Source organism: Athene noctua, chromosome 1 (assembly GCF_965140245.1).
Source record: "Athene noctua chromosome 1, bAthNoc1.hap1.1, whole genome shotgun sequence".
Classification (NCBI taxonomy): domain Eukaryota; kingdom Metazoa; phylum Chordata; class Aves; order Strigiformes; family Strigidae; genus Athene; species Athene noctua.
Window position 1 is genome coordinate 165402382 of NC_134037.1, and position 27697 is coordinate 165430078.

A 27697-nucleotide genomic window follows, 5' to 3' on the forward strand; every position below is an offset into this window, starting at 1 on the left:
GCCCCAAACAGCTCCCTGTTGTGGGCCGCACAAGCCAGAGCTCCCCCAGCACCCCCACGAGTGCAAGATTCCCAAAGGTGCTGGTGGGGTCCAACTGCCGCCAACTGCCCTGCTCTCCCCAGCCCCCTCAGAGACCTGGAAGCCCTGCAGCGTCCCCCCGACAGTCAGCACCCCACCCTGACAGCCAACTCAGGACCTCCACGCCCAGCCCCAGGCCCTGCCAGCCACCCCGAGGCCCTGGCACTCGGCCCCACACTCTGCCAGCCAGCCTGCCACCGCCCTGCCCCGCTCTCCAAGCCCAGAGCGGAAGAGCAGCCCCTCGCCACTGGGCACCCCCAAGCAGGAGATTCCACCTTCTCTCAGCCCTCTCAAGAAATCGCCTCCATCCCTCCCCACCTCCGGCGTGTCCCCTCCCCTCCTGACCGTCGCCCCCGCCGCCATTACCGGCCTCCTCGGCCGACAGGCGCGTCGCCGTTGCCATGGGGACAGGCGGCGGCCGCGGGGCACCCTGGGAGCTGCGGGCGCAGGCGGTGCCGCGGGCCCTTCCCGCCCCCCGAACTCTCCAGAGGTGTCTGCCGACGTATTTCCATCCTCTTCTGGGACCCCCCCTCCCAGAGGCCCTGTGGGAATCTGACAATGTGATGTGCAGGCGGCCGGGCCCCCGGCGCCATGGGCCGTAGGCCACGGAGCCTCACGGTGGTGGCCGTGGTGTCGTGTGGTGCCCGCCGTGAGAGCGCGCAGGCCAAACCCAACAGGCTCCAGACTCACGGTTCGGGTTTACACAAAACATTTTTATGCTGATAAAAAAGGGAAAAAGTCCCATAGGAATGAAAGCAGCTGGAGCTGTATGTTACTTCAAGGCTGGGCACAATGGGGATGGTGCCCTGAAGTCCTCACCTGCCCAAAGCCCAGGTGGGCAGAGCCTTTGGGTTGCATCCTGGTTTTTCCCGGTGTAGCATTTCAGATGTGAAGTAGAACAGGAGAGAGTGTCGACTGGCAATTTTGTTCCAGTCCTGACTGTGGACGCTTGATGGTGCAAATATTTACCACTTTGAGTATTAATTATTAGTATCGCTATACTTGCAAGACTTACCAGTATGCTTTGAAGCCAGTGACCACTGCATCCTTTGTACTTCTTCAGAGCACTACTAACCAAATAAATTAATTTGGAAATTATATGTTCCAATGGGCCAGTCGTTTCCATTGAATTTATTAAGCTATACTTGCATACAAAATCTCCTGAGAAACAAGCATGTGTAATAACATCTGGCAATAATTTATGATTTTGCACTAAGGTGGTAGGTTTTTTTGTTTTACAGGAAAATACTCTGAAAATACCAAATTTAACAGGCTTTTCTTTTTGCTGCACCTCCTATTGCTTCTCAAAAGAAGAAAGAAATGACAGATGGTGAGACAGTAAACAGTGCAAACTATCCACACTGTTATTTTTAGTTCTCAATGAGGTTTTTCAGGATCCTGCTCCATACATGGAATACTGCATTTTTAGCTTCATGTAATGATTTACACAGACAAAAAACTTACTTTCAAGAGCATCTTTACTATAATGTATTCAGTCCTACCTGATCAATCCTAGAAATAAAGTATTCCATTTTAAATATATGAAGGGTTGGACACTACTATATTCGTTGTTAACATTTGAAATGTGTGTGAGCACTTTCTAAAACGTGGGCTAGTTTCACCTCTGACATAGGGTCAGCTTCACTGAGCTTAGGGGCATGTTGCTCACTTACAGCAGAAACAAACTTGGCCCTTAAAATTTGAAAGTAATCTGTTACCATTTAACATTCTTAAAATACCTCTCATGCTTAGAGACCTCCTTAAGCAAATACATGCAGGCAGACACTGAACTGTGACCACCACTGGGGTGGAAAGTGACAACCAGATGGAAAAAGAGCATCCTAGATAACACAGTAGAATGGGATATTTTTTTACCAAGTATTCTGGACCTCCTCTTACACCTTGTGCCCTGGCAATTTTCACTGGTGATGCAAAAAGAAGGAGAAAATACAATAGTTTCTGGATACATAGAATCAGCCAAATCACCCTTCTCAGTATTTAGGAAATATACTGACACATATTTATTTCAGAGAAGTCCCTGAGCCCCGCAGTGTGGATGATGATCTGAATTCTTTAAAGCTGAGAGCGTTTGTAACCGAAGCTTATTTCAATATGATCTCTGCTATAATTATTTCTGCATCTATGCTCCCCTTGCCCTTCCCTTTCTCTTTCCCCTTTTATAATGTAAAATTTGCAGCTGCAACTCTGAAGCTTCCCTGTTGTGGTCAGGGAGAGGACTCAAGCCCTTTTATGCAGGAGGTAGCTGTGACAGTCCCCATGCAACACTACCTGATAGCTTTGTGATCGCCCCCAGCACTAAGTTGCCTGCTCCCTGTCCCTTCTGCCTTCTCACTTGTCCCTTCCCCCTCTCCCAAATATTTCTCCAGCCCTGTCTCATTGGTGCAGTACTCTCCTTTGCCTTTTTTGGACTGCCACCCTGTCAATCTAATGCAATAAGGCCAGGGGCAGGTGCAAACCCCTTGCTATGGCTCCTTTTACTAACCAATCCTCTACTGGCCCCTCATCCCAAAATACCTAAGAGCCAATGGAGTGGGGAAACCCGGGACCCCGGGGAGAGGGAGAGGCCAAAACTGCTGGATTGCTGGGGGGGGACATCCATTTAGGACCTGGGTTAGCCCAAGGAGCTGCCGAACACTTGGATTCCTCTTGGGACTGTGGTTACTTGGAGATAGCAGGCGTGCTTTGCTGATTCATTTCCATCACTGTCAACATGGTGATCAAAGTCTTTGTAGCCACATCGTCAGGGTCTACAGCGGTAGGTATCTCATTTAATATACTCCTCTTTCTGCTGGGATCAGATTTGTAAATTAGCCTAGGAGATCCAAGGAAAGCCTGAGTTTGCAGGGAGAAAAAAATGCTGAATTTCTTCTAGTCTGCACCGAACAACTTATTCTTGAAAGCTACTCAAGATGTAGAGAGTTCCTGTTAATGCAGGCTTGCTTGCATGTGAGGTTGTACTACAGTTATTACATTTACATATAAATTATCTGTGATTTAATAGGTTTACTTTTGTCGAAAAAGTATATGCGATATATCTTCACTGAAGAAGGAAAAAGTGGATATTGTATTTGCATAAAAGCTAAGGTAGATTGATTACAGTAGAAATTAATGTATTTGTTTTCAAAAGAGACTTCAGCACCCTGCTCCTGCAAAAGGAGAGCTCTGCCTAAGAAAGAGCCTGGAGCCAAAGTAAGCTGTATAAAGTTATGCCGAATAAAATTCTTCCCCACTTCCCTCCCTTTCCCAAGGTGTTCTGTTTTGTTTTGTTTTTCTGTTTTTCTTTTTTTTTATTATTACTTTTTTGGTGTGTGTATCTCTTGAAATGCTGTACTGATGATTTTTAGTATTGAGATCTACTGCTGTAGCTGTCAGCATAGTGTATTAGCTGAAGGGAAGGGCATGTGAGTAGTAGGGAGGTTGGAAATCAGTGGTGGTGGAAATCGGGAAAGGACTGTTTCCTTTTATATCCAGTTCCCAGATGAGCTCAGATTGCAGTTTTCCTTTGGCAGTCACTCACTCCCGGTGACATGGCTAAACAAACTGGCTGCTATCTCTCTGATACCAGCTTCATGTCCTTAAGAAGCTTTGAGAGTGGAAAAGCTCAAAAAAACACCCCATGTTCACGGGGCCATCATCTCTAGAAAATGAGGCGGGGGTCATTCACTAAAATTTAAATTGGAATACAGCTGAGGAAGTTTGTAGTTCTCATCAGCTTGTTTCGCCAGCCTATTGCTAAGCCCAACACTCTAAATTTACTATTGACATTTTAGCATTCCTTTTTTAATAAGAAACCTCAGATGCAAGGGAGAAAAAGAAGAGGGGGTTGGAAACTGCAGGTTTGGTAATTTGTAATCTAGCAATTACTGCTCAAGTAGCTTTATAAACTGCCATATGTTGTGCATTGACAGTCTTTTTTCCTCCAGTTTGGTCTCCTGTTTTGGTGTCCTTTCGTCGACTAAAAAAAGTCATCCCTACCTCCTTTGCCACTCATCCATTGTCTGGGGAAAGCTGTGACCATGACTGAAATCCCAGTGCAGACATTCAGTATGTGTGTGTTCGGACCATCATCGTCTGGTGTGCCTCAAGCATGAACTGCTGCCACTCCAGCTATAGGACTGGGGCTGTAGTTCAGCAAGTCAGTTATATGAGTGCTTTCATTAAACACTGACATTCAGAGATCACTTGTGCAATTAAAACTAAGCATATCATATATTTAGCACTAGCTGAACCAACACATTCCTTGTATCTCCTCCCAGCTGGCAGCTATAACTAACCCCTTTCCTCTTGGACCGCAGTGAAGGGATGCGTATGCTACACTGAACACTGAGCAACGTGCAAGCTTTATCTAGCCGTTTTGAGCTGTTAAGCATTGCTACTGTGGTTTATTACTGCTGAGAAAGATAGCTATTGCTAGTGAACTGTAATAGGTTTTAAGCTTATTAATGTCAGTCTCCACTGCATGTTAGCAGCCCACAAAAGCTGTTAGTGAGATCCCATACATACACTGGAAGGAAGGGTATGGCGTCTTTACACCACGATATTCCTCTATTCCCTTCTTGCTGGTGTGTTGGGTCTATGTATAGCTGTAGAAATCTCAGAAGGCAGCAGCATGTGTTCAAATTACTGATATGAAATTGCAATGCCAAGTAAACACAATGTTCATCTGGGTGTGGTTTCCCACATTCACTGATTAAAATGCATGGAAGGTATCATTTCAGTGAACCTTTAATGAGTTTTGCTGTATATAAAATAAAACTCACTCATGCAGGGAGCCAGCACAGACCCCAATATATCACTAAAATCCTATTAAAAACAAATTTTGTATCAGCCTTGTACAGCTTTTGCTGAGAAGAATGAATTTAATCCCTAAAGAGCTTAAACTGGAAATCTAAATTGTCCTAGTAGCACCAGTGCTCTCTTCAGTGTGTCTGATCTCCATCAAATGTGTGTTGCTCGTTCTGAATTTCAAAATAAGATGGGCCCAGCATCCTCTGGTGTAAATCAGCAAAAGATCATTAGTAAAGAATGAAAAACATTTCTATTCTATGTACTACACAGTCATACTACTAATTGCAACTCATTATCATGTTAATAAATATTTTTTAAAAATGAATACAGTGAATCCAGTAACATTCTGGTGCTCTACATCAGATGCTTGAATGATGTAGTTCACTGAGACTCTAGAGAAAATCTGCAGTTTGTATTTTTCCTTTCAATGATTCAGAAATTTATTTTAAATAACTTCAGCTTTATTATCTTTCTGCTCCAAACTTAGCTAATATTGAACTATTCATTAAGGTAAGCAGAAGTGGAAACACTTATTTATAGCACTAAAAATACTAAACGCTTGGCTTGAAGCAAGCAGTAAAAAAATAAAATATTTTTGTTACTAGCCACAGAATTATTTAGACATGGGCAATATCTTGCAAAGTTCTAAGGTACCATGAATCACAGGACAAAGGGGATCCACGTCTTACACAGAGGAAGTCTTGCTTACTGCTGCTCAACATTAGAGCACCTCTAAAATCCTTTTATTCCCAGTGGCTTTGGTGACATCTAATGCACTTGTCCACCTTCAAACCTGTAGGTCTCAAAAAGACTGAGGAAAATGTAGACTATTTGAATTATGTCCTCTAAAATACAGGGTAGGGGTTTGTCATCTGTGACTGTGAATCTATCCATATTTAAATCTGAGCTCAAATTTCAAATCAATTTCAAGTAAAATCAGAGGATAGCATGTGATAAATAAGAACGATTATCAGGAATAGGTTGTCAATGTAGTGTTAGAACCAGAAGCTACAGCAGCTCTGCTTATCAACATTGATGTTCCTCTTTTTGTGAGTTGTTGACTATGTACCATTTGCTTCTGCCATAGGCAACTGGTCAATACTCTGGATTGTGAGAATATAGATGATAATAATTAATTATGCATCAGGGGAAAGTAATATTACCTATAGCTCTTACACTCTACCTAGATAATATTTATTTAAAACAGGGTGGTTTTTTTCTTATTTTAAGGGTCTAGCAACTAGGGATAGTGGAACTTAAGATTTGTTGAAAGGGAAAATGACATTGATGAAATAATATCCTGCTCACCATCACTTTTCAGGTAATCTGTGCCCAAGTACTTGGAATTCTTCCCATACCATCAGACACAAGTGAGGGCACAAACAAGGTCCTGCAATCTCATTCATTCTGGGAAAACCTTTGCATGCCCTCCGTGTTGTTAAGTCCTGGAAGATTTCCCTCTCTGAGTACTGTTTGCTGGAGAGATTCTTCTGGTTGCCCAGCTACCTAGTGCCAGCCACAGGAGAGACTTGCTTTATGGTTTCATAGTGTGTGCCCAAGTCTTTGGCTCTGCCTAAACCCTAGTTAATTGTAAGCCTTAAGACATAGTACATCTTCTGCATAGTTTATAGTTGCTATCATAATGAGAAACATCTTGCCTTTTCCTTATGCAGGCTTAATTGCATGTAACTTTTTATTTTTCTGAAGCATTCATTTTTCACACAACCCTCTCCTAATTTTTGCTTTCAGTTCTGGTGCTGTCTGAGCCTTCTGTGTATTAGGAAACTCAAGCTGAAAAAAAAAAAAAAGTTTATCCAGGTTTAACTCTAAAAGTTACAGCTACAACCATAAGCAAGGGAGCACAGAATCTGTATCTCAGTTTCCATTATCTACTCGGAGGCACTATCCCTCTGGGACACTAGCTATTCCAGGATATTCCATATCTACTTCAGTGCCTGTGTCCAAAGAGACAAGCTGATGCTGGAATTGCAGCTGACAGCACTTCGGTACATGGGCTTTCAGAGCATGTGATGAAATTCTTAGTACTGGCTCATGCAGATTTCATTAACCATTTATACAAACGTTATCCTGTCACTTCCTCCAGTGATGTGTCCCTCAAGCAATCCTTTCTGCCACCTGAATGTGTTCTGCAAATAACTGTGCAGCTAAATAGCTACTAAGAAAATTACCTCTGTTTGAAAAGTGAAAATAAGAATATAAATGAGCACCTTCAAAATCTGTCAACTGCGTGGCTTTTGAACACTTTGGATTAGTGTTTCCATTCAAAGGGAGGTACTTTTTTTAGCACACCATAAACCTCTGTTGTTGTCATAACAATGTACAGCATTTTATGTTGGTTATTTTTTTATAATCAAGCATAGCTATATAGATAGATGCTTACTTATTTAAACAAGAAAAAGAAATGTTATCCTTAATCATGAAAATACATTCTTCCAACATAATAGGCTATCACTTCAGCTTTTCAGGTTTATTAGATTACAAAAATACATAATCCATGAATTATTTCTTGTCTCATTGTATGTCTCAGACTGATTTACACTAGCTTGGTGTCACTTTAAATTCAGTTGTTCAGATGTCTGACTGATGGAAAACATGGCTTCAAATCGTATGATGCCTTGTATGTAAAACATCAGTCTAGCTACTGTCTATATAGGACACGAACTTGCTGCATGGAGTACCGTAACTGGGAGGAGAAGAGAGTCGTGTCTGGAACGTGATTGTGCTAGATAGTAATTTAGTTGTCTGTGACCAAAGGGAAGCTTGAGAGAATTGATACAGATCAGTCCAAACAGTGCTTGTTTCAAAAGCTGCAATACTTGTAGGGCTAAAATTTGGCCTTGAGCTCTTAGACAAGTTAGGCATATACAGAATGGAGAAGTTCTTTAAATGTTGCTTAGGAGTAGCATTCCTTTAGTAGAGAAGTGTAGTGAGTATTACATCTCCCAAGTAAAGGGGCAGGTTATAATCCTAGGTCCATAAAGAATTAACATCAAAGGGAGTAAGGGATGTGATTGAATTTTAGGTGGCACAGAAACTGTGTATAATATGCTTTATTTGTATGTAATATGTTCTTCATGGTCCAACTGGAACATCATTATGTAATGTGTGAAATATTCAAGCACAGGACTTAAGCTATACTGAATTTTCATTGAGCTTTCACTCATATTTAATTACACTTGGTATTAAAGAACAGGGACAGAGAGAAACATGTGGCTCACAGAAAGCTAAATGTCATATGTAATGAGTAGGGGAAAGGGGACAGCCACACGTTGAGGAGAATATGTACATTCTCAGACCTGTGCTGACTTTAGGCAGGATTAGCTTAGGTATCTGTACACCACACTCACAGATCTGGGAACAGAGTAGGAGGCTTCCTGCTGAGCTTCATTTCTTAGATGGAGGTATCACTGCTTCCAAGGTGGAAAGAAAGAAGCTGCGGGTAGTTGGGTGGGGAAGTAATGGCAGTGTTTTGGATGCCGAGAAGCAGTTCTGGATCTCAGCTTCATAAAGTTTGGAGACTACTGGAGTAGTGGATTCAACCTGACATACTTGTATTAGTTCTGCTTGTAATAGCAATTGCTTTTAGAAATCAGTTCTCTTTTTCAAGAAAGAATTTTGGTTTTCCTCTTTCATAACCAGATCAAAAAGAAACAGCAAGAAGTAGTGGGCTTTTTAGAAGCCAACAAGATTGACTTTCAGCAAATGGACATAGCAGGTGATGAAGACAACAGGAAATGGATGAGAGAGAATGTCCCGGGTGAAAAAAAGCCTCAAAATGGAATTCCTCTCCCTCCACAGATCTTCAATGAGGAGCGGTACTGTGGGGTAAGAAGCTGTTTGGAAATTTAAATACCTTCAGATAGTCTTCTTCCACAGAAAGTGACTCTTCCATTAGTAGGAAGTGTCAAACAAGCTCCTTAAGACAATTTGAGATTCACTTTGAAAGAACAATTCTTAAAAAACAGTTTTTAGGCACAGAAAAGCGATGAAATGAAAGATTAATCCTTTTTAAGAAAGAAATACACATGGAGGGAAAACTGACAAGAGAAACTCTGCTTATACAGAATGTATAGATTATCCCATGCAGACCCAGAGCCTATGTAGGACCCAGAGCTCATTGCAAGGTGTGGAGTTTGCTGCCTGTGAGGAGCTGTGTGTTTTCCTCTCACATTGCCCTACCTCCCGCTGTGTAGCTCACTCACAAGTTGTTGTCCTGATGTTGGGTCTCTGCCTACACTCTCACTTCAGCTCCTGAAGACCAAAGGCAGTACTGTCTAGGTGATACTACGGCTTCTTTACACAACATCTCAGGATAATCTATGAGGACAGCTATGTCAACAGCTCAGCTGCACTTGGAGTAGTAAATGTTCAGTTATGTGGTCTGACAATACTTGAGACTAATGGGGTTCATACCAAGGCTGATCTGTTGTCTCTAGCTGTATTGCTCTTTGCTTCTTGAACTTTCAGTTAGTTTTGTGTGGTGAATGTTGGTATTTGTTTGACACAGACTCATCTGGGCCGCTAGGAAGTAAAGTAGATGTCTGAGGCACTAGGGGCTGTGAACAGGAATCTTTCTTTTCCATCATATTACGCAAATAATTAGGAATTATAGTTGACTAAAGCAGTTCTAATATATGGATTGAATTATTGAAATTATATTGCTTATTCAATAAATATCCAACTCTTCATAACAGAAATTGTAATACTCATCAGATACTTTTGTATTTTCATATATGTCTGTAACAAGTTATTTCTCTTGAGATAATTTGTTCAGATCGATGATAGATAATACTGTACCGACATGAATATTAGGATCATGAATCAAAAGAGATTTCTGAGACAGTTTTTTTTCTCATAGTCTGGATGGAAACACATAGTCTGGAAAGTACTCTGATATGATTGCTGAAATGAACCTGCAAAGTACTCTGAAACGCAGATCACATAGTGAGCTCAGTTTTAAGTTACTCCGCAAATCCAGTGTGAACTACTGCAAAGGTTGTTTTGAGAGAGAAGGGATTTACATGCCGCTAAGTTCTGAGAATTAATTTCAGTGCTCTCAGAGCAAAAGTGGCTAGTATGAATAATGGAGTGCAATTGTTTCCTCATTTTCTCGTAGGAATCTTAAAAGACAACTTGGTAGGTTAGAGTTCATGTGAATTTCGACACCCAGTCTGCACCAATAAAAAGTATAATTTGATATATTTTGCTCTGGATATCTTGGCAGCCAATGTTGCAATAAATATTTCTGATATTCTCTGGAGAGGTTATATAGTCAATTAAAGAGTAATTGCCTTACAAAGTGTTGCAGCTGGTCAGCTTTGCCAGTGAATGGTAAATATACAGTTTTGGAGCTATTTGCATGTTTGAAGATATTTCAGGAAGCCAAATAATCTACATCTTGAAATAAATTTAGGTTAAGAAAGAGTCCTTTGCGAAGACACCTTCATGTGGAAAGGGGTCCAGAAAGCAGTTGCAGCTACTGATTTAAAAACTAAATAAAATTTAAAATTACCCTAAAAGTCTCCAGAATTCTAATGTACCCAGCTCTCAAAGTTCATAGCTAATGATCCCAGTGGGTGCATAGCAAAGATTAATTTGTAGTATCATTATTTTCAAATAAATAAGGTAAGGACATCCATATCAGTTCATGAGACTTACCCTTCTGCTCAGGGGGAGGTGCCTCAAGGGAGCTGCACAGTGAATGTGAAGTGGGATTATGTGGGCTGGTTGAGAACATGGCCAGGGGCTGGCAGACTGGTGCAAAATTCCTCCAAGTGACGTGATGTCTTCTGCAACATGTCTACAATATAAAGCTAGGGATTTGCATTCCACTTCCCTGCATAACCTGTGCAGGTCCAGCAGACCCATCGTTCTGAAATCCAGAATCGTTTTATGCTGTTTAAGGTTTACATGATCTTAATTCTTAACTCTTATCTTACCCCGTGTCCCACTTACTTTGTCCTCAGCTACTTTATTAAAAATAGGGCTGAAAATTGCAAAGGTCTGCCTGAGTCATGGGCTCCAGTCCAGTATCTTGAATCATTAAAGTCCCTTTAAAATATATTGCTCTTGTTAGTACAGTCTTCCAGGACCTCAGTCTCGTGGCATCTAGAAACCTTTGAATTTGTAGCCTGGGTATATGCAGCCAGTTTATAGCCATTTCCTGGTATGCCAAAATCGCCCTTTAGGTTAAACAGCTCTAGTCCAATGTATTTGTAAATGGGAATCCTATCCTCTATTAATCTTCATTAATCTTCATTTTGCTATGCTAAACAAGTCAAGCTCTTTAAGGTCTTTATGCTCTTTTTTTTGTTTTTTTTTTTTTTGTTATTTTCTCTTTCTCTTTCTCCTGCCTACTAATTTGTTTCTTTATTCATTCCCAGATAGTCCTTTGTTTTCAGGCCAAACTTGTTACATTTAATTTCTGCTCATTCTCCTTTCTGAGATCAGTCTTTTCCCTCATTTCTGTTCCTATTGATTGTCCTGTATGTTTGGTTCCTATTCACACATGTGCATGTGTATACACATTAGCCGCATTCTGGCCTGGGAACACTGGCCTTGGGAGATGAAAATTCAAGATAAAACATTTCCTTCCTCACCTTGAGAAAGAGGGATTTGCGGACAGACATGACAACCTTCAAATATTTTAAGGGCTGTAGCAAAAAGCAATTCATTCTTCATCTGAATTAAGTATTGACTCTGCTTTGAGCAAGAGGTTGCACTAGATAGTCTCCTGACATCTCTTCCCACCTGAATTGTCCTGTGGATCTAGGATTTTGTAAAATATGTTCTGCTCCACACTCACTGAAAGTGGGACAAGATGTAATGAGCAAAACATGCAGCAAAGAAAGTTTAAGTCAGACATCAGAAAAAAAAAAATTCAGGAGATTGTCTCATCTCATTAAAGGTCATTATGAATGAATTGGAGAAACATCTATCACGAATAATGTAGTGGTTCCTGCCTTGGAGAAATAGTCCTTTAAGATCTTCTCCAGTCTCATCTTCTGCAGTTCAGTGAAATTTTAGGGGCGGGAGTAAGGAAAGAGGGAATGATGGGGATAGGTGAAGAGGCTTCCTTTTCATGCTGGAATAAACTGACATAACGAGCAAGTAAATGCACTCCTGTTGATTATCTGCTTTTCTGCTGATACATGCAAGTATTTGCATCTTCTGGCTGACCCTGAAGAGCTGCTTCACTTCCTATCTTGTACTATAAAATGGCGGTTTCTTACAGATGCATTTATGAAAATGCACCAGCTTCCATGAGGTCAGAGAAGCATAAGACTGTTTTATAAATATATTGAGTCTTATTTTTCTTTCAGATCTTTGGTATTGCCACTTGAAGAAGCAGATTAGAAATAGATTAATTTTGTATGCCTGGCTATAGTACCAATTTCAAGTATCCATTCTAATCCATCAGTGCTGGCAGTTATGTTCTTATTTGATCTTTTTCTTAAGCTGCTTCTTTGCTCATGTCTAGACAGACGTCTGCATCTGTGTCACTTTCTAAATATATTGAGCACTCTGTTGCTCTTGTCTTTGCTTTTGCTTAACAAAAACCCCTAGGAGACTAGGAAAGAAATGGAATGTAAACTTCTGGTTTTCTCTATAAGATGAAATCTATGCTTTTGTTTGTAAACTGAAATCCATAGAATAAAATACCCATGTCCATATTTTTTTAAAGAATCACTGAATTATTAGATAAGGCTTTTATCTGATGCTTCATATTACTGCTAAAATCGAAGATACGGAAATCATAGGGACCTCTGGAGGTCTGGAGTCCAGCCTGCAGCTCAAAACGAATAGCTTTAAAGTTAGCTTATGTTACCTGGGGCTTTGGCCACCTGAGTTTCAAAAGTCTCCAAGGACGGCATTTTCACGCCCTCTCTGTGCGCTCTGACCTGGTGTGCCATACCAGTCACGTGGGGAAGAACTTTCTGCTGATGTCCAACTGGAGTTTGCTGTTTTGCTGTCTGGCATTTCCATGGTGGTCATACAAAGGATGATGGCATAGAGTGTATATGTGCATATGCACTCATATCGTAAAGAAAAACTCATGGAGTACTTTTTTTTTTTTAAATAAATATGTTTCACTGTATTTTTCAAAGACTTGTTCCAAACACAAATGACATCACTACCTTCCTCCTTGACCATTTATGTCTTCTCATGTAGATATAATGTCATTGCTTACCTGAAGTAAATTATTACTGCTCATTTTTCTTACTGCCTGCCTCAGGAACTCTTATCTTTGGTCATTCAGTGAATGGAGATGTGAAAAGTCACCATTAGGAGAGTAAGAGTGCAAATATGCAATACGAAAACTTCTTCATGATCACTGTAGCCATGCTTTTATGCTTTTATGCCATGCTAAATACATAATAACTTGGTCCTCACGGTAGGCAAGGTAAGTGACCTTCCATTTACTTCGAGATACCACATTTACTGTGGGATGTCACTGTAAACTACCAGTTGCCAAAGAGTACTTGATATGGTAGAAGGTTGTGTCCTCTTCTGATAAGGAGTTCATCTGGTCATTTACACATCTTGCTTGTGTCCTCAAGTCTGGTTATCTACAAGGTTATGTGTCTCTGAAGATTATTAGTACATGTGCCATCTGCTGCTTTTCCTCTGGGGAGGAACTAACAAGACATTTAAAATATCAAGTCCACTTCATGGCCCTCCCTTGTTATAGTCTTCTCTTTGTTTCCCAGCTATTGACATGTTCTGCCATAGTTTGCTTAGGCTGTTTTGAGTGTGTGGTATGCAGGAGGACACATGTTTCCTGTGTTTGTATGTCCTGTCAAGGCCCATGTCAAATTCCAGCCCTTCTAATTGCAGAAAATCCTCATGTTCTTGTTTGCTGTATTGCTCCTAAGTTTATGGGTTAGACTTCAGACACTGGCTTTCTTAAATACTTAAGGCAGACCCGGGTTAGATAAGAAGGAGAACCCCACAGCAACATGAAAACAGAGAAGAGATGGTATGAGAAATGGGTGGTCTGGAGCAGCAGCAGCTATTCTGCCTGGTAGGGCAAAATGTGCTGTGCGGCTTCTCCCAGGCTGGGCAGTTCCCACTGCCTGTAGCTAGGTTTGTGTGAAAGCCAATCTGTCCCTTAGACAAATCAGTGAAATGGGCTGTCATTTATTCTGTCTGTTAAGCTATGTTACCTCTTTTAAACTGGATTGAAATGTCATTGATTCTAGTCTTGTTGATATTAAGGTGTCTGATAGCCATCCACTCCAGCCTTTCCCTGGGATTACCCCTGGCTAGTAATTTATTCTCTGGAAATACTAAAACAGTCCAGTAAAACAACTCAGGTCCTAACACAGCTTTACAAACAAGTCTCAAGGATGAGTCAGCACCTTATTATTTACAGGCTTCTATTTTTGGAGTTATTTGGGATGAGAGGGAGGATGATAACATGATCAAGGCAGTAGTCTAGGACTCAGCAGACATGTGTTCAGTCTTCTGTCCTACACAGAGCTGCTGTGTGATTGTAGGACAGTCACTTATCACCAGAGTTTCTGCTGAGTTCTTAAATATATGTTGATTTTTACCTCTGTAAGATGTGAGTCATGAACTTCCCAGTAACAAACTAGAGATAGCAGATCTTCCTTAATTTATAGGAAAATTGTACAGGTGAATACAGTAAAGGCCACACAAATTCTAGATGGTAGGATAGGAGCCATCTCTCATGTCTTTTCACTTATATGAGCACTGAAGAGAAATGGGCTTTTAACTTTATGATTTGTAACTTCAGTTCACACGTGGACAAGACATTTTGACTGGTACATATATGTCAGAAGGAACAACAGTCCTTTGCTAAGTCTGTCTGAAAGGTAACTGTATTTTCTCACCAAAGTACCTTTCTTTAAAATAAGCTGTTTCCTCGTTATCATTTCACTTGTGCTATTAATTACGTTGGCTGTTGCCTTTTATTTGCCATAAAGCTGTCCAGGGGGTTGAGGGCCTATTTTCTTACAGCAAGTTTTATTTTAACATTTAAATGGGAATAGCTTTGCCTTGGTGTGTACAGCTGAGGCATATTAAAATGAGACGCTTAATTTTAACTGATTCTGACACAGATGTGATATAATTAAAGTGTAAGTCTCTGGAGAGATTTGCCCATTTGTTAATTTTGCAAGCCACTGTAAAATTCCCTTTATCTGAGTTCTCTTCCTGGGGCTTAGATAATGCAGGCGCTTGTACAAATGCATAGTCATTCTCATCAATATAAGAAAGATTTGCCTGTGTTAGTCTCTTCCTCCTGTGCTTTTTGTTACCAATTCTCTGTTGTTTGTTTGCTCCTTTTTTTTTTTTTTTTTTTTTTTTTTTTTAGGATTTTGAATCCTTTTTCTCTGCTAAAGAAGAAAATATTATTTATTCATTCCTGGGTCTTGCTCCGCCTCCAGGCACAAAGGTATGCGCTGCTGTCCTTCCATGGGGGCCATTTATTTGATTTAATAAAAGATGAAGATAGGCAGTGACTCAGCATGTCAAATAGGGGCAGTGACAAGCATTATATTAGGTGCTGGTGCAGCAAAGTGTTCTTAAGGAGAAAAAAAGTGGCCGGTTCAGTAAACACTAGAAAATACTTCTCACTTCCCTTCATTCACTTCAGGCTTGTTGCCATGCCTCCAGCTGATGATTTGTTGTTGTTGAGACAAAGCAATATTTTATCATGTTCAGCTTTTAAATGATGCAGAATTTCCTAATACAATTTGTAAGTTGGCTTAATGATAAGCAAACTTCATTTCCCCCCAAAATGCATCAAACCTTGAGCAAACATGGTTTATACTGGCCACCAACAGAGGGTCTGGGCTGCAGACCTGTTCCATCCTCTTGTGTATACACTCAGGCTGGCACTGGGGGGGTTCGCTCCTTCAGCCTTGAGGAGGTAACTTAAAATCTCACTCAGGACTTCACGAAGTTCCTTTGGCAAGACTACCCATTGTTCTCCATCCACCGTACTTTGAAATGTTCTAATGTATTTCTAGCAAAAGAAAAATGTGTTTTCTTTGTTGGATTTTTTTTTCTTTTTCTTCTTTTTACAGAAAACAATGTGTTTTATCTTTAACAGAGTCTTCTAATTAGAATTTTTATAACTGAGAGCATTACAGCTCTCTTATCCTGAGATCACGTTAGATGATAAATGTTGACATCTTTAGCATGGGTGATTTAACAAAAGGAATTAGTCAAGAGAGTGATGAGCCAGAGGGATAAGAGAACTCTGGTACATTGTGGTGACCTGGCTGAAGAACTGCCCTGGAGCATGAGATCTGCTTTCCGGTCCAACTCTGCTGCCATCTGTGTAGCAACTTTGAGTGAAACACCGTTGTAAATGTCTCTGGCTTTCCTCTTCTGTAAAAGCAGAGAGAAAATGGAGTCTTCGCTAAGTGCTTTGAGAGCTACAGATGAAGAGATACCCAAAGGAGAGCCACAGTTGCTATGTCTTTGACACCGAGTCCCTGTGTGAGAAGGAGCAAATGATTTAAACTTTCTCCTTTAGCTGTACTATCTCCCACCAAGGGAAATAAAAATTACTTGCCTACCTCACAAGGGTCTTGTGAGAATTCATTTAATTAACATCCACAAAGCCATGAAAGGCTTAAAGGACTGCAGGTATTACATATTATAATCATTATAAAAGATACATGGAGAATCAATGAGATAAAGAAAATTGCATTTTTCCATCTTCCCACTTCATATATTATCTGCTCCTTCATGCAAGGTTCTGTTAGATAGCATGTCTATGAAGCAAAGTAACAATTTTTTAGAATTCATTCATTCCCAGCTGTCAGCAGAGTCTGTTACAGTTTCTATTCCGTGACAACTTTGTAAATGTTGCAAATAATATGTTCTGTACATTCTGCTGGGCAGAGTAGTGTTAGTAGTTGGTAGCATGCAGGTAAGGTTTATGCTGAGTAACTGCTGCTTTGGTGGTGGTGGTGACTGTTTCGGTCCAGAAAGTGGAAATAAGTGAGAGGGTCTTTTTAAAAAATCCATGTAAAGAGTGCAAGTATATTTACATTCTGTCCCTTTTAGAATCTGTTCCTGAAACTGGAAGAGATATATACAAGTTTTTTAGTATTTATTGCAGAGGTTTCTCAGCATCTTCACTGCATGACAGTCTGGCTGTGCTTTGTCATACAAATAACCTTGCTGCACTGCTTCTGCCTTCCTTTCATTAAGCTGTCAATTCAACCTTAGCATGAAGTACAGTAGATGGCTCGTGGCATTGATTTCCAGCAGCATGAATCTGGAATAATAAGTCAGGTGTGGAAGAGATGGTGCTGATGACACATATGACAGGGTTTTCTACTAATCCCTTCTTAAATAATTGTGTGGGTTTGGGGTTTTGTTGGTTGGTTGGTTTTTGTGGGTTTTGATTTGGTTTTCTTTGGTTGTGTTGTTTGTTTGTTTGTTTTTCTGGAATATGGTGATAATTTATAAAAGAGGCAAACTATAAAGCACGAAACACCACAAAACAGTCAGTAAGCATTTGCCTTCTAGGGGTTTTTACCTCACTGAGACATTACAAAGATTAATATGAAGCTGATACATGTTTTATCCTCTTGCCTCAAAACAGTCTCTTTTCCACTCATCCTTTGTCTTATGTTGCACAGGCAGTAGAGAAGCTCTTTAATGACCATGATGCTGTGTCACAAAACAGTCCACTGGGATCCTGACCCAGGACAGCTTTTGAGCCTATTTTCTAGGCAAGCAGGGGAAACTTCTGCTACTCCCTCAACAAATTATAGCTTCCCAGCAAAATATTGTAGTTAAATTCATTGCCACATCCACCTGCTGAGTGCAAAATACATGTTTCAGTTCTGCAGATTCTCATTTTTGTAGCCTTGACTTCTCTCTGATTTAGGTGGCTACAGCTTGTCACCACACCTACTTGTCCAGTGTTTATATTGAACTGTCACTGCTAGGAGTTGGGGCTGTGATGGTGCCAGAGTCTAATGTGCAAGCTGATCTATACTTAGAGGGTGATTCTGATATGTCCAAGGCACATCAAGGTTGTCACCAAGGTGCAGAGTGACTCCAAGACACATGTAAAGAAGCTCTGAATACACACAGATATAAAGGAGATCCTGCTCAGATCTGCAGCACACATGCAAAGCAGTCTTTACACACTTATCTAAGTATCCTCTTACTTACAAAAAAGATGTAATTATTTCAGTAGGAAATAGCAAATCGACATCAAAGTTAACCAGACTGGCTGAAAAACAGGCTTGAGGGCAGCTCCCTAAGTAGGCAGCTACCCCTCCCTGCAGCCAGCTGTGTTTGGACCTCTGCTAAGGGTTCTGGTCAGGTATCACTGTACAAATGGCCAGTTGCTGTGTCCATCACTGTGTTTCTGGATCCAATACAATTAAGTATGTAGATGCCTGAATGGCACATGAAAACTTCTGCAGATCTCAGTGGAAAGGCCAAAGCTCTTAATGTTATTTGCTTAGATCACTGTGGGAGTCAGACAAAGATCTTCACACTTTTTTGCCTATATACCAAGTATGTTTTTGTCCCTAAAGGGTGCTAGTGGCCATAACACTCAGTGACAGTAAATCAGTCCATATTTTTGGTGTTTCAGAAAGGGCCAACTAGCCACATCATCCTCTCTCTCCTGCTGCCTCCCCATGCTGGTTACCGCATTTTCAAAACCGTCATTTAACAGGGATGAGTAGCACAGTATTTTGTCCCTAAAAGAAGAAGCAGACATAGTGTTTGTGTTTTTACGTTCTTTAGTCTATTAATAGGAAATATCTTCTCACTTGAAGGAATACCTGGTCTAGAATACTTCTACAATAACTTCTAAACATGTTTCATGGCAGGCTGGGATTTAGAGGACAGCTGTGCTTTATGCCTGACCCAAAGATCACCCAAGTTAGTGACAGATTTCTGAATGATTCCATTTAATCTTGGATTAGTAGCCCAAACAGTGATGTGTCAATAGTATATGTTTGTACATTCGAGCTATAATCGATGTAATTTGTATGTCTAGGGTCAGGTGTGTGAGTCTCAGCTGCGCCCAAAGTTGGGTACATTTCTTTTTAAAGCCCCCATCACTTTTATGCTAAGATTGAGACTGTTCTCAGTGTTCTTGAAAATGTTCTGAAATATTGGTAATGTGTGCAAACCCCTTAAAAGCTTCAGCTGTACCGCTTGTTTTCTAAACAGCACAGGTGAATTGTTTTGTCAATGAGATGCCAAATACTTCAACTAAGATGACAAACAGTATGCTGTATTTCTACACCTCTGAACATCTTAGTGAGGCTTGAATGAAGGTAATTAATTGATTTTTGTTTTCAGGGACAATCAGGTTTTTTGAGAAATTTTTTAACTGCCCTGGAATACTGCTTCTGTTTCCCAGAAGCTCAGAGAGCCAGTAGCTTGTAGCAAGACCATTTAGGTTTGCAATTGTGTGTGTACTCAGTGAGGCTGATTTACTTGAGCTGAGGGTCTGTTTTCAAATCTTGTATATACTTAAATCCTTAATCTTTGTATTCTTGGTCTTAATATCCATAATCTTGATATTCCAAAATCCTTATATACTTGAGCTTTAGTCTTTTAGCTGAAGAAGACTTCTACTAAGACTGTTTTGAATTCTAAATTTTCAGTATGTACATTTCAGTTAAAGAGAAAATGATCTGTCAGCCAATCTTTATAAATGGCACTTCATTTTAAATTCATTAAAAATTAAATTCTGTGTTTCTATGGAGAGCTAGTATAATGATCATATTCCAAGCATCACAGTTCTCCATGTAATTAACAAGAACTCTGTATGTGTGTGTGCATGTGTTATGGCTGATAACATTGCTGTTTCTAAAGTTTAGTTCTTTCAGCTACAACTTTTTTTTGCTTTATGCTCTGAGTAAGTATGTGATTCATCTGAGATGGATAGTTTTACACCATAGGTTCATTTTAATTAGAATGCCATCTTCAGTCGTTATGTATTTTATTTATCGGCCAAAAAATATTGAATATATAGATTTTAAAAGGAAATGTTAATATACATGTTGAAAATAAATATCTAACCAGTTTAGTTTCATTAACACTATCCTTTTCATTTTAGGAACTGTTGCAAAGAAAGTATCTGTAAGGAAGTTATTGTTTGCTTACAAAAACAATGTATGAACACAACATTGCACAAGAGAATTCCAATATATGTCTGTGTTAGTACATATTTGAAACTTCAAATATTTTGTTAGCTTGTGGGGGAAAAGTAAAAGATAAATTAAGCCAAACAAATGTTTCTGTATGTCTGTTATTAAAAACAATGCCACCAGCATCAAAGTGCAGTGAGCCCACAGTTTTATGTGTACTTGAAACGAGCTGATCTTGGCAGAAAAAGTAGTCTTTTCTCCCTCCTCCTTCCTCTGGCTCCTTCTGCTTACTCCCAGCTGCTCATTCCTCCCCCCAAGCATCCCCCACATGCTGGCAAAAACGTTCATGCAGCTGTGTAACGGAGTGTGCAAATTGTGTGAGATGATAGAAATGTTTTTCTTTCTAGAGCTTTAATCTTGATCAGCCTCTTCCTTCACTTCACCATGCAGCCCTGGAAATGCTTTTGCTGCCAGGAGGGCAGGAGCAGTGCAGTGCTGGGAGGGACTGCAAGCAGGGCCATGCTTGCTGCTGATAGGTTTTTTTTCTGTTTTTCTCTGCAGAGAGGAAAGGGAACTTAAGAGCCTATCTGCCTACTCTCTTTTCATTGCAAGCTCCTTACATATAAAACATATTTTCCATGATTCAGGAGAAAATTGCCAAAAGGGCACCAAATTTTATAGACAGTGAAGTTTCAGGAAAAAAAGATAAAACTGCAGAAATATTTTGTCCGTTCTCACTCTGTCATGATATCTGCTTCCAAACATTCCTAACCTACTTTCTACCATTTTTGTCCCCATCCAGCAAAGCACGTCAGCAGGAGGCCATGCACACCACATCATGGGATAAGTCAGCACTCACCCAAGTCTGCTCTGGGGATAAAAGCCAGATAGCTATGCTAGTGTCATGCTTCTGCAGGCTAAGTACACTAGCTGAACAAATCATATATGATGAGGACACTGGAGGAGAACTTGTGAAGCTTAAAGGACAGGGGATCATGACTGGGGACTTTTGTTTAACTGTAGAGACCAATAAAATTATAGAAAAGCAGAAAACCTCGAACTGACCAGGTGGATAAGTTGCAAGGGCTTGATCACAGGGATGAGAAGGGAGCTTATCTTCTATCGGGGACAAGCTTCTCTGCTCGAAGTGTGCAGGATTTAGGATGACACAGGACAGGATCTCCCCTGAGCCCAATTCTCTGTTGCTGGAGGCAACCACACTAGATAACACCTTTCAGAAGTGGTCAAATTCCCTTTTAATTTATTAGGTCCTTTGCCTCTGCTTCTCTACTAGAAAGCTCTTCCAAAATTTCACAGTGCTGATGGTTAGAATTTTTATTTATAGCCGTTTGGTACCCATTTTGCATCTACCTCAGTGCTCTTCCTTATCCTATTCCTCCCTGTTGTTTACTCTTATCAATTTTTAGAGAGCCATCATATCCCCTCACAGCATTACTTTCAATAGATTAAATTAATGAAGCGCTTTTTTTTTTTTTTGTCACCCTTTCATAAGACAGGCTCTCCACTCCCTCACATATTCCTGTAGCCCCCCTCTGCACCTGTTCCAGTCTGAACTTCTCTTTCTTGAGCCTGAGTGACTGGAACGGTACGGAGCAATCCAGAGGAGGTTTCTCTTCGGCCTTATACAATGACATTAATATCTGCTGTCAGCTCGACCAGCTATACCTCATCTCATACATCTGTGGATCACATTTATTACCTCTTTCACTATCGCATCACATTCATGGCTTAGCTATCCTGTGATAATTTAAATACATCCATCCTTTTCTTCTTTGATGATCATCAGCTAACAATCTCCCAAAGTGCAGTAGAAACATCTGTTCTGTTTCTAATCTCTGTCCCAGAATTATCTGTCCCAAATAATGTGACTTTGCACTTCATGCTATTGTATTTTATCCTATTTCTGTTGTTCCACTTGAGGCCATACAGGTCTCCTTTTATCTGACACAGTGTGTGATCCAGGGTGACCTTTCACAGCTACCTAGCTGAAAGTAAAAGAGGACTTAAAATACAGTCTTCTGGGAGGTGCTAGTTCTCAATGCTGGAATAAATAGTAGATTTGATAGATTGGTGTGTGAATTGAGGAACAGTTTCCTGATGATTTTAAACAAGAAAGTTAAGAGACTATACATGAAATCCTTCAATACTTCTGTTTTTCTGTAGCTTCTTGATAAGTTTAATTGGAATGCATGCTGGTGTAAAAAGCCTCTTTTCTGGAAGCTGTAATGTGCCATCAGGGTGAGCATTGGTTTCTATCAAACTTTCCACAGAAAAGTTAGAGAATCTACTATGCTCTGAAGAGGAAGAAGTGCTTGAATTCATTTTTTCCCTACACAAACCCTGTGTCTTTACCAACAAATCAACATGCCAACAAGTGTCCAAAAGCTTATCTTTTCATTTGAATACTGAAGCAAAATTAGAAAAATGCCTCCTAAAACTGTAAAATCAAGAGTTTTATAGAAATGGATTGTTGGTTTTGTGCCCTGAAGGTAACAATGACTTCTCCTTTGTTGCCAGGAGACAGAAAAGTCTGATGCCACAGATGAAACTGAGGTGCACGGGGAAGACAAGGCAGATGAAGGGGCTTATGAAGAGGCTCAGCCTGCTCAGTCACCATCAGAAGATCAACAGGTAATTTTTCCATTTTCCATTTGTGATATGAGGGTTTTACCTCTGCTAAGTGCATGAAACAAACCCAGGCCCTCCTAGTGTGCTTCAGGGTGGGAAGACTGATTGCAGAGTGGTCCTGCTTGTCTTCTGGATGCATTTTCTTTGATATCATGGTGATGTGACACCTAGATAAAACTCCAGGGAACTTTGCTCTCAATTTTGAATAACAGTGTTTGTCTTTAACAGTTTCCTTTTGCAACTTGTTACCATAAGCTTTTTTTTTTTTAAAACACTCATTTGGAACCAGACCCTAGTTAAGGAGAATAATTTAGGACTAGACATCTGAGTCCTTCTGTGTGGAAAAATTTGCTGCTATCAATGACCAGCATCTGCAGCACTCGTAAATTTAGTTGTTAATGTTTGTTGTCATGTACCAGCATTGACTGCTGTTGCAGCAAGCCAGATCTGCCAGTGTCTTCTCCAGGCCATGCAGAAAACCCTGGGCAGTACAGAAATGGAGACCACTGCTATCCTTTCTGCCTACATCATGGTCTGATATTAGTCACAAGGGCAGATCTCAAACTGCAGTGCTAAAGGTTCTTGGAAGAAGCCATCTGAGTTCCTTCAGTTCCCTAGTATAATATCCTGTAATTAGCTAACATCAGTGAAGTACTTGTGGTTGAAATGTAGATGGATCCTGCAAAAAGGGACAATCCTCTTGTGTGCCAGTGTCTTCCTCAGTGGAATGTTTATATTACTGGCCAGGTTCTACACCCAGGAGGGACTAGGCACAAATGGATCCTGTGTCTAGATAGGGATCCAGCTGCTTTATTTCTCCTGCTGCTCTGACAGTTTGACATTTAAGGATGGATTTATTTTGATGTTGCAGTGTCAGGTGACTCTCTTCCCAAAGAGGCAGGCCTACTGCTGGATCAAGCACTTACATTTGTCAGGTCTTCTGTGGTTTGGAGATCAGATGGTCCCAGTAGAATATCTGTCACTAATGCATCATCTCTTTCGCTAAAGAACAAACCAATTGTGGTTTGTTTTGTTTGTTTTGTTTTGTTTTTCAATTTAGCTGCAATGTTTTTCCAGAGGAAATACCTCTCTGTAAGCCTTTCCCCGTTACTGTTTTTAACAATGACAGAACTAGTCATTGTTAAGCTGGAAAGCACCCTTTTACACAGTCTCATGCAGTTCTCAGGCACTGGGAAGTCCCATTTAAAATTTCAGAATGGCGATGAGGAGAAACAGTCCTCAGTGGGAACTGGAATTTCTCCTTAAATTATATCCAAGCACTTCTCGTGTCTCTATGAATTTCAGCTGTCATGTGAGTGCCATCAAATACCTTTTTCCTTGACTCTTAAGAGAAGCTCATCATAAAAGTGCAGTGCATCCCCTGGCTGGATTAGGTTACTTGCCATTCTGGCTGGCATTCTACTCTAATGTTTTTCAAATGAGAACAGAATGCTGGAACATGTCTGTGAATGTGTCAAGCAGCTGTGTATGAGAGGTTTTGTAATGACATAATGCAATAGCACTCCTATACAAGCAGCACCTTGCTCCATTTCTCACAGAATGGATTGGAGCTGTAAGTGGAAAATATATTCTCCTTTCCTTTTACAGGGAGGGGAGTGGCAGAGGAGAGAGCACCAGGTTTATGAGGGCATAAAATATTGTTAGTCTTACAAATCTTCCCCTTTCACCTGCACAGCCTTGGCAGTGTTGAAATGTCCTTACATGGTCTTAGATAAGGAGGAAAAGTCTTCCTGAAATCATCCAACTCTGATACCCACCTTCATCATGACAGGTGTATATTAGCTCCTCAGGGAAGAAAAAACCCCACTGTTTCTGTTTGTTTCTCATTCATTTTCAGAGAGGGTAATCATCACTGTGGTCAGCAAGGTACCAGGGGCTCCCGCCCCTGTGTTAAAATCCCATTTTTAATCCTGTTCCACCACCCACTTCCCATGTCACCTAGGACAAATCACTTCAGTGGCGTGGCATCTGTCTGCCTTGCCACAGTTCATCCCAATTATCGCTTCTGTTGGGATGGCATGAATCGTTCTGTAGAAATTCTGGTATTCTCGTTCCCTACAGGCAGCACACAAAGAACGAGTTTTCATGAGAACAACTTTGAGCAGCTGCAGTGAGATGAATTCCACCTTTTGCCTCTGTATCTCATTTTACCCTTATAAAAGAAAGCTAGAATAACATTTTGTTACCTGGCCAGGGTTTTATGAAGTTAAATACATTTAAAGATTGTCAGATTGCCATTGGAGTATCTCCACTGGATGTTAGGTCATAAAGGTTACATATAGTATCAATACAGTATTTTCAGGATATCCCTCTCTTCCTCTCATTGTGCAGCCCAGCACATCTTGTTTGACTGCTTGACCACACTGACAGATGTTTTCTGAGTGCTCTCCCGAACCGTGTCGTTTTTCCTTCTAGCTTGTTAAGAGCTGATCTTTGTACACCGAGTTCTGAAAGGGCGACCTTTTTATCAGCAGACTACTCTGCTTTGCAGCCAAACAGTTGCATCTTTTGAACAGTAGTCAGGTCCCTTTTGGAGTGTCAACTTACTCTTTTAACAAACCCTCGAAACAAAATGCCCTGATTTAAACATCGCAGTTTTATGTTCTACTTCTGAATTAATATACAAGTGGGAATCTAGTACTGGCATTTTGGCTTTATTTAGCACTCAGTTTCAAACCAGTTTAAAACCGAGTCTCTTGAGTGAGTGTAACCCAGCCAGCTTTTCTCCAGTGGGTTTGCAGGAGAAATGCCAGTGCTATGGAAAAATTCTTGAAGAGTCTTGGTGAGGTAAATCTCAGTCTTTGGCAATGAGCATAAGATAGATAACAAAATAAACTGTGACTGTCTCAATTGTGGAGCTGCATGGAGGGTCCCAGATTTCAGAAGGCTCCTCCAATGCCTCAGTAGCAGGAATGGCAGCTGACAGTCAATGTGGGTACATGTGGAACCTGCAGCCCTCCCCTACCACTTCTGCTGCCCTTGCTGAGAGATGCAGGGGTCCAGAAGCTTCAGATTTTTGTCTCAGGCTGTTATGTCCACGAGAAAACCAGTGAGAGACCCCAGCCCTATGAAAAACAGAAGTCTTAAGTCAGCAGCTGCCTCCTATAAGTGGCAGGCCTGTGACAGTGCGGCAGGTTGTTCACACAGCTCGCATTAGGTTGCCTGGGCTTCAGCAGCTCTAGCTCCCCATTCACACAAGCATCCAGAAAAGCCCGGAGCAGATGTTGAAATAGAAAGTCCCTTACACAAATCCAGTAATAAGTAACAGGAACAGCTTTCAGCCTGGGTCACCAAGGGACAGCTGCACTAAGATTTGTTTAGATCATTTGTTTAGATTTTTTTCACCTTAAACCTGTTGCATACTTTCCTTCCCTAATCACTTCATCAATCTTATCCTTGACTTCTTCCTAATCTTTTTTCATTCCTAATCCCCATCCTCTGATGGAGAAGGTTGAGGAACCATTTTATTTGGATATAGTGTCCCTTTTTCTTCCTTTGTCTGTTCCTTTGTTTTTGCATTTTTGAGGAAAAGACTGTGACCTCCTATGCACATGGCACAGCTGGTCACTAGATGTGATGGTAATAATTTTACCTTATTTTTACTATATGATTTTAACTTTAGATTTTAGCTTGAGGGTTACAGTAATTTTCAAGCAGTGTCACAGTTAAATCAGTTTGCAGTACAGATTAGGCTCACTTCAGGGCAGAATTATTTTAGAAATATGTTCAAAAAACATATTATAATGCAAGTCTGTATCCTGTCTCAGCATTTCCCCAGGCCATATATAAACCCTAGCGCTGCAGCTCACTTCCTTATCTCAACTCATTCTATGCAAACCCGTATCAATCGCCTATGCCTTCTGCATGGTACTATTCCTTTTGCCCTCTCTCTTTGGGATTTTGTGTAAGATTAGCTCTTCTCTCCAATAACCAGCTTGGAATCTAACATTAAATTCTATTCACTTTACTTTTTTTTTTTTTTTTTCTTTTATCTCTTTTCTCTTCATCACTTTTGCTCAATATACAGTCTAAAACCAGCATGTATTATTTCTTATTCCCCAGTACTCTTGAGCCAAGGCATCTGTTCCAGCCTGCAACAGTTAACAGAACTGCAAGCCAGATTCTGAGTGATGATATATAACATAGATAAGGCTCTGAATAAATCTGATTTAACTTCCACTTTGCAGACCAGCTGATTACCAAAAAAACCCAACAACCAACTGAAAAAGCAAACAAAATCCCAGCTCTAATGCTTTGCTTGTCAATAAAGCAGATTTGATTGGAAGTAACTGAGAAAAAGGGAGCTGTATTTAATGATTTTATAGCCCTTTTTCAAACTAAAAGCTTATCTTTAGATGTGCTTTGTGAGTTAATCTGGAGGACATTATCTCAAAATAAATCCACTGAATTCCACATAATTTTCCTAATTCATTGTTTAATGTCTGCTGTGTTTTGCCTGTATGACCTCTGATATTCTTTTTTGATCTACGTTTTAAACATTTTCTTTTGTATCTCTCACCTAGGAAAGCAAGGAAGAACATGCAGCAACAGAGGTATAGTATATTTGAACATTTTGCTTTCATCTTTTGTTTGTGTGCTTTTAATTCCTTTTCCATCTTGTCCTTCACTCAAAAGTTAGTAAATTCTTATTCATGAAACTAAATATACTAGTATTATATTCTGCCAGAGGCAGTTATTGGTCATATCATAGTCTTATTGTTTGGGAATAAAGATAGGTTTTTAATCATTAAAAACTGTAAATGAAAGAGAAATTGTCTTTCACGGATTCTTTAATAAAATTTGCCAAGGACTCCCAAGAAAACTGTATCTTTGGCAATTGCTAACTGACACCATGCTGATTAAATTTTCAGTGTTGTTAGTGTGAAAGAGTCATTCTGACAACTGAGCAGTTCTGCCTATAAAGGAAATATTTTCCTTGCCAGAATTTGTAAGACCCAGGTGCAAAACTGTAAAGTTTTCTGCTTTGCCCAACATTGCAAGTTTATGCT

At 40.3% G+C, this 27697-nt stretch overlaps 1 protein-coding gene across 2 annotated transcripts in view; it reads left to right on the forward strand.

Annotated features, from left to right (window-relative positions):
* Positions 1-2550: 2550 nt before the first annotated feature.
* The window catches only part of SH3BGR (SH3 domain binding glutamate rich protein), a 28215-nt gene continuing 3068 nt past the window's right edge, over positions 2551-27697 (forward strand). Inside the window, exons 1-5 of one of the 2 annotated variants that reach the window (XM_074903914.1) lie at positions 2551-2854; positions 8548-8733; positions 15248-15328; positions 22557-22670; positions 27212-27241. In XM_074903914.1, coding sequence (XP_074760015.1) covers positions 2810-2854; positions 8548-8733; positions 15248-15328; positions 22557-22670; positions 27212-27241 — 456 coding nt within the window. In that variant the 5' untranslated portion in view covers positions 2551-2809. The remainder of the gene's footprint in view (positions 2855-8547; positions 8734-15247; positions 15329-22556; positions 22671-27211; positions 27242-27697) is intronic. The other variant, XM_074903923.1, reaches the window with a different exon arrangement.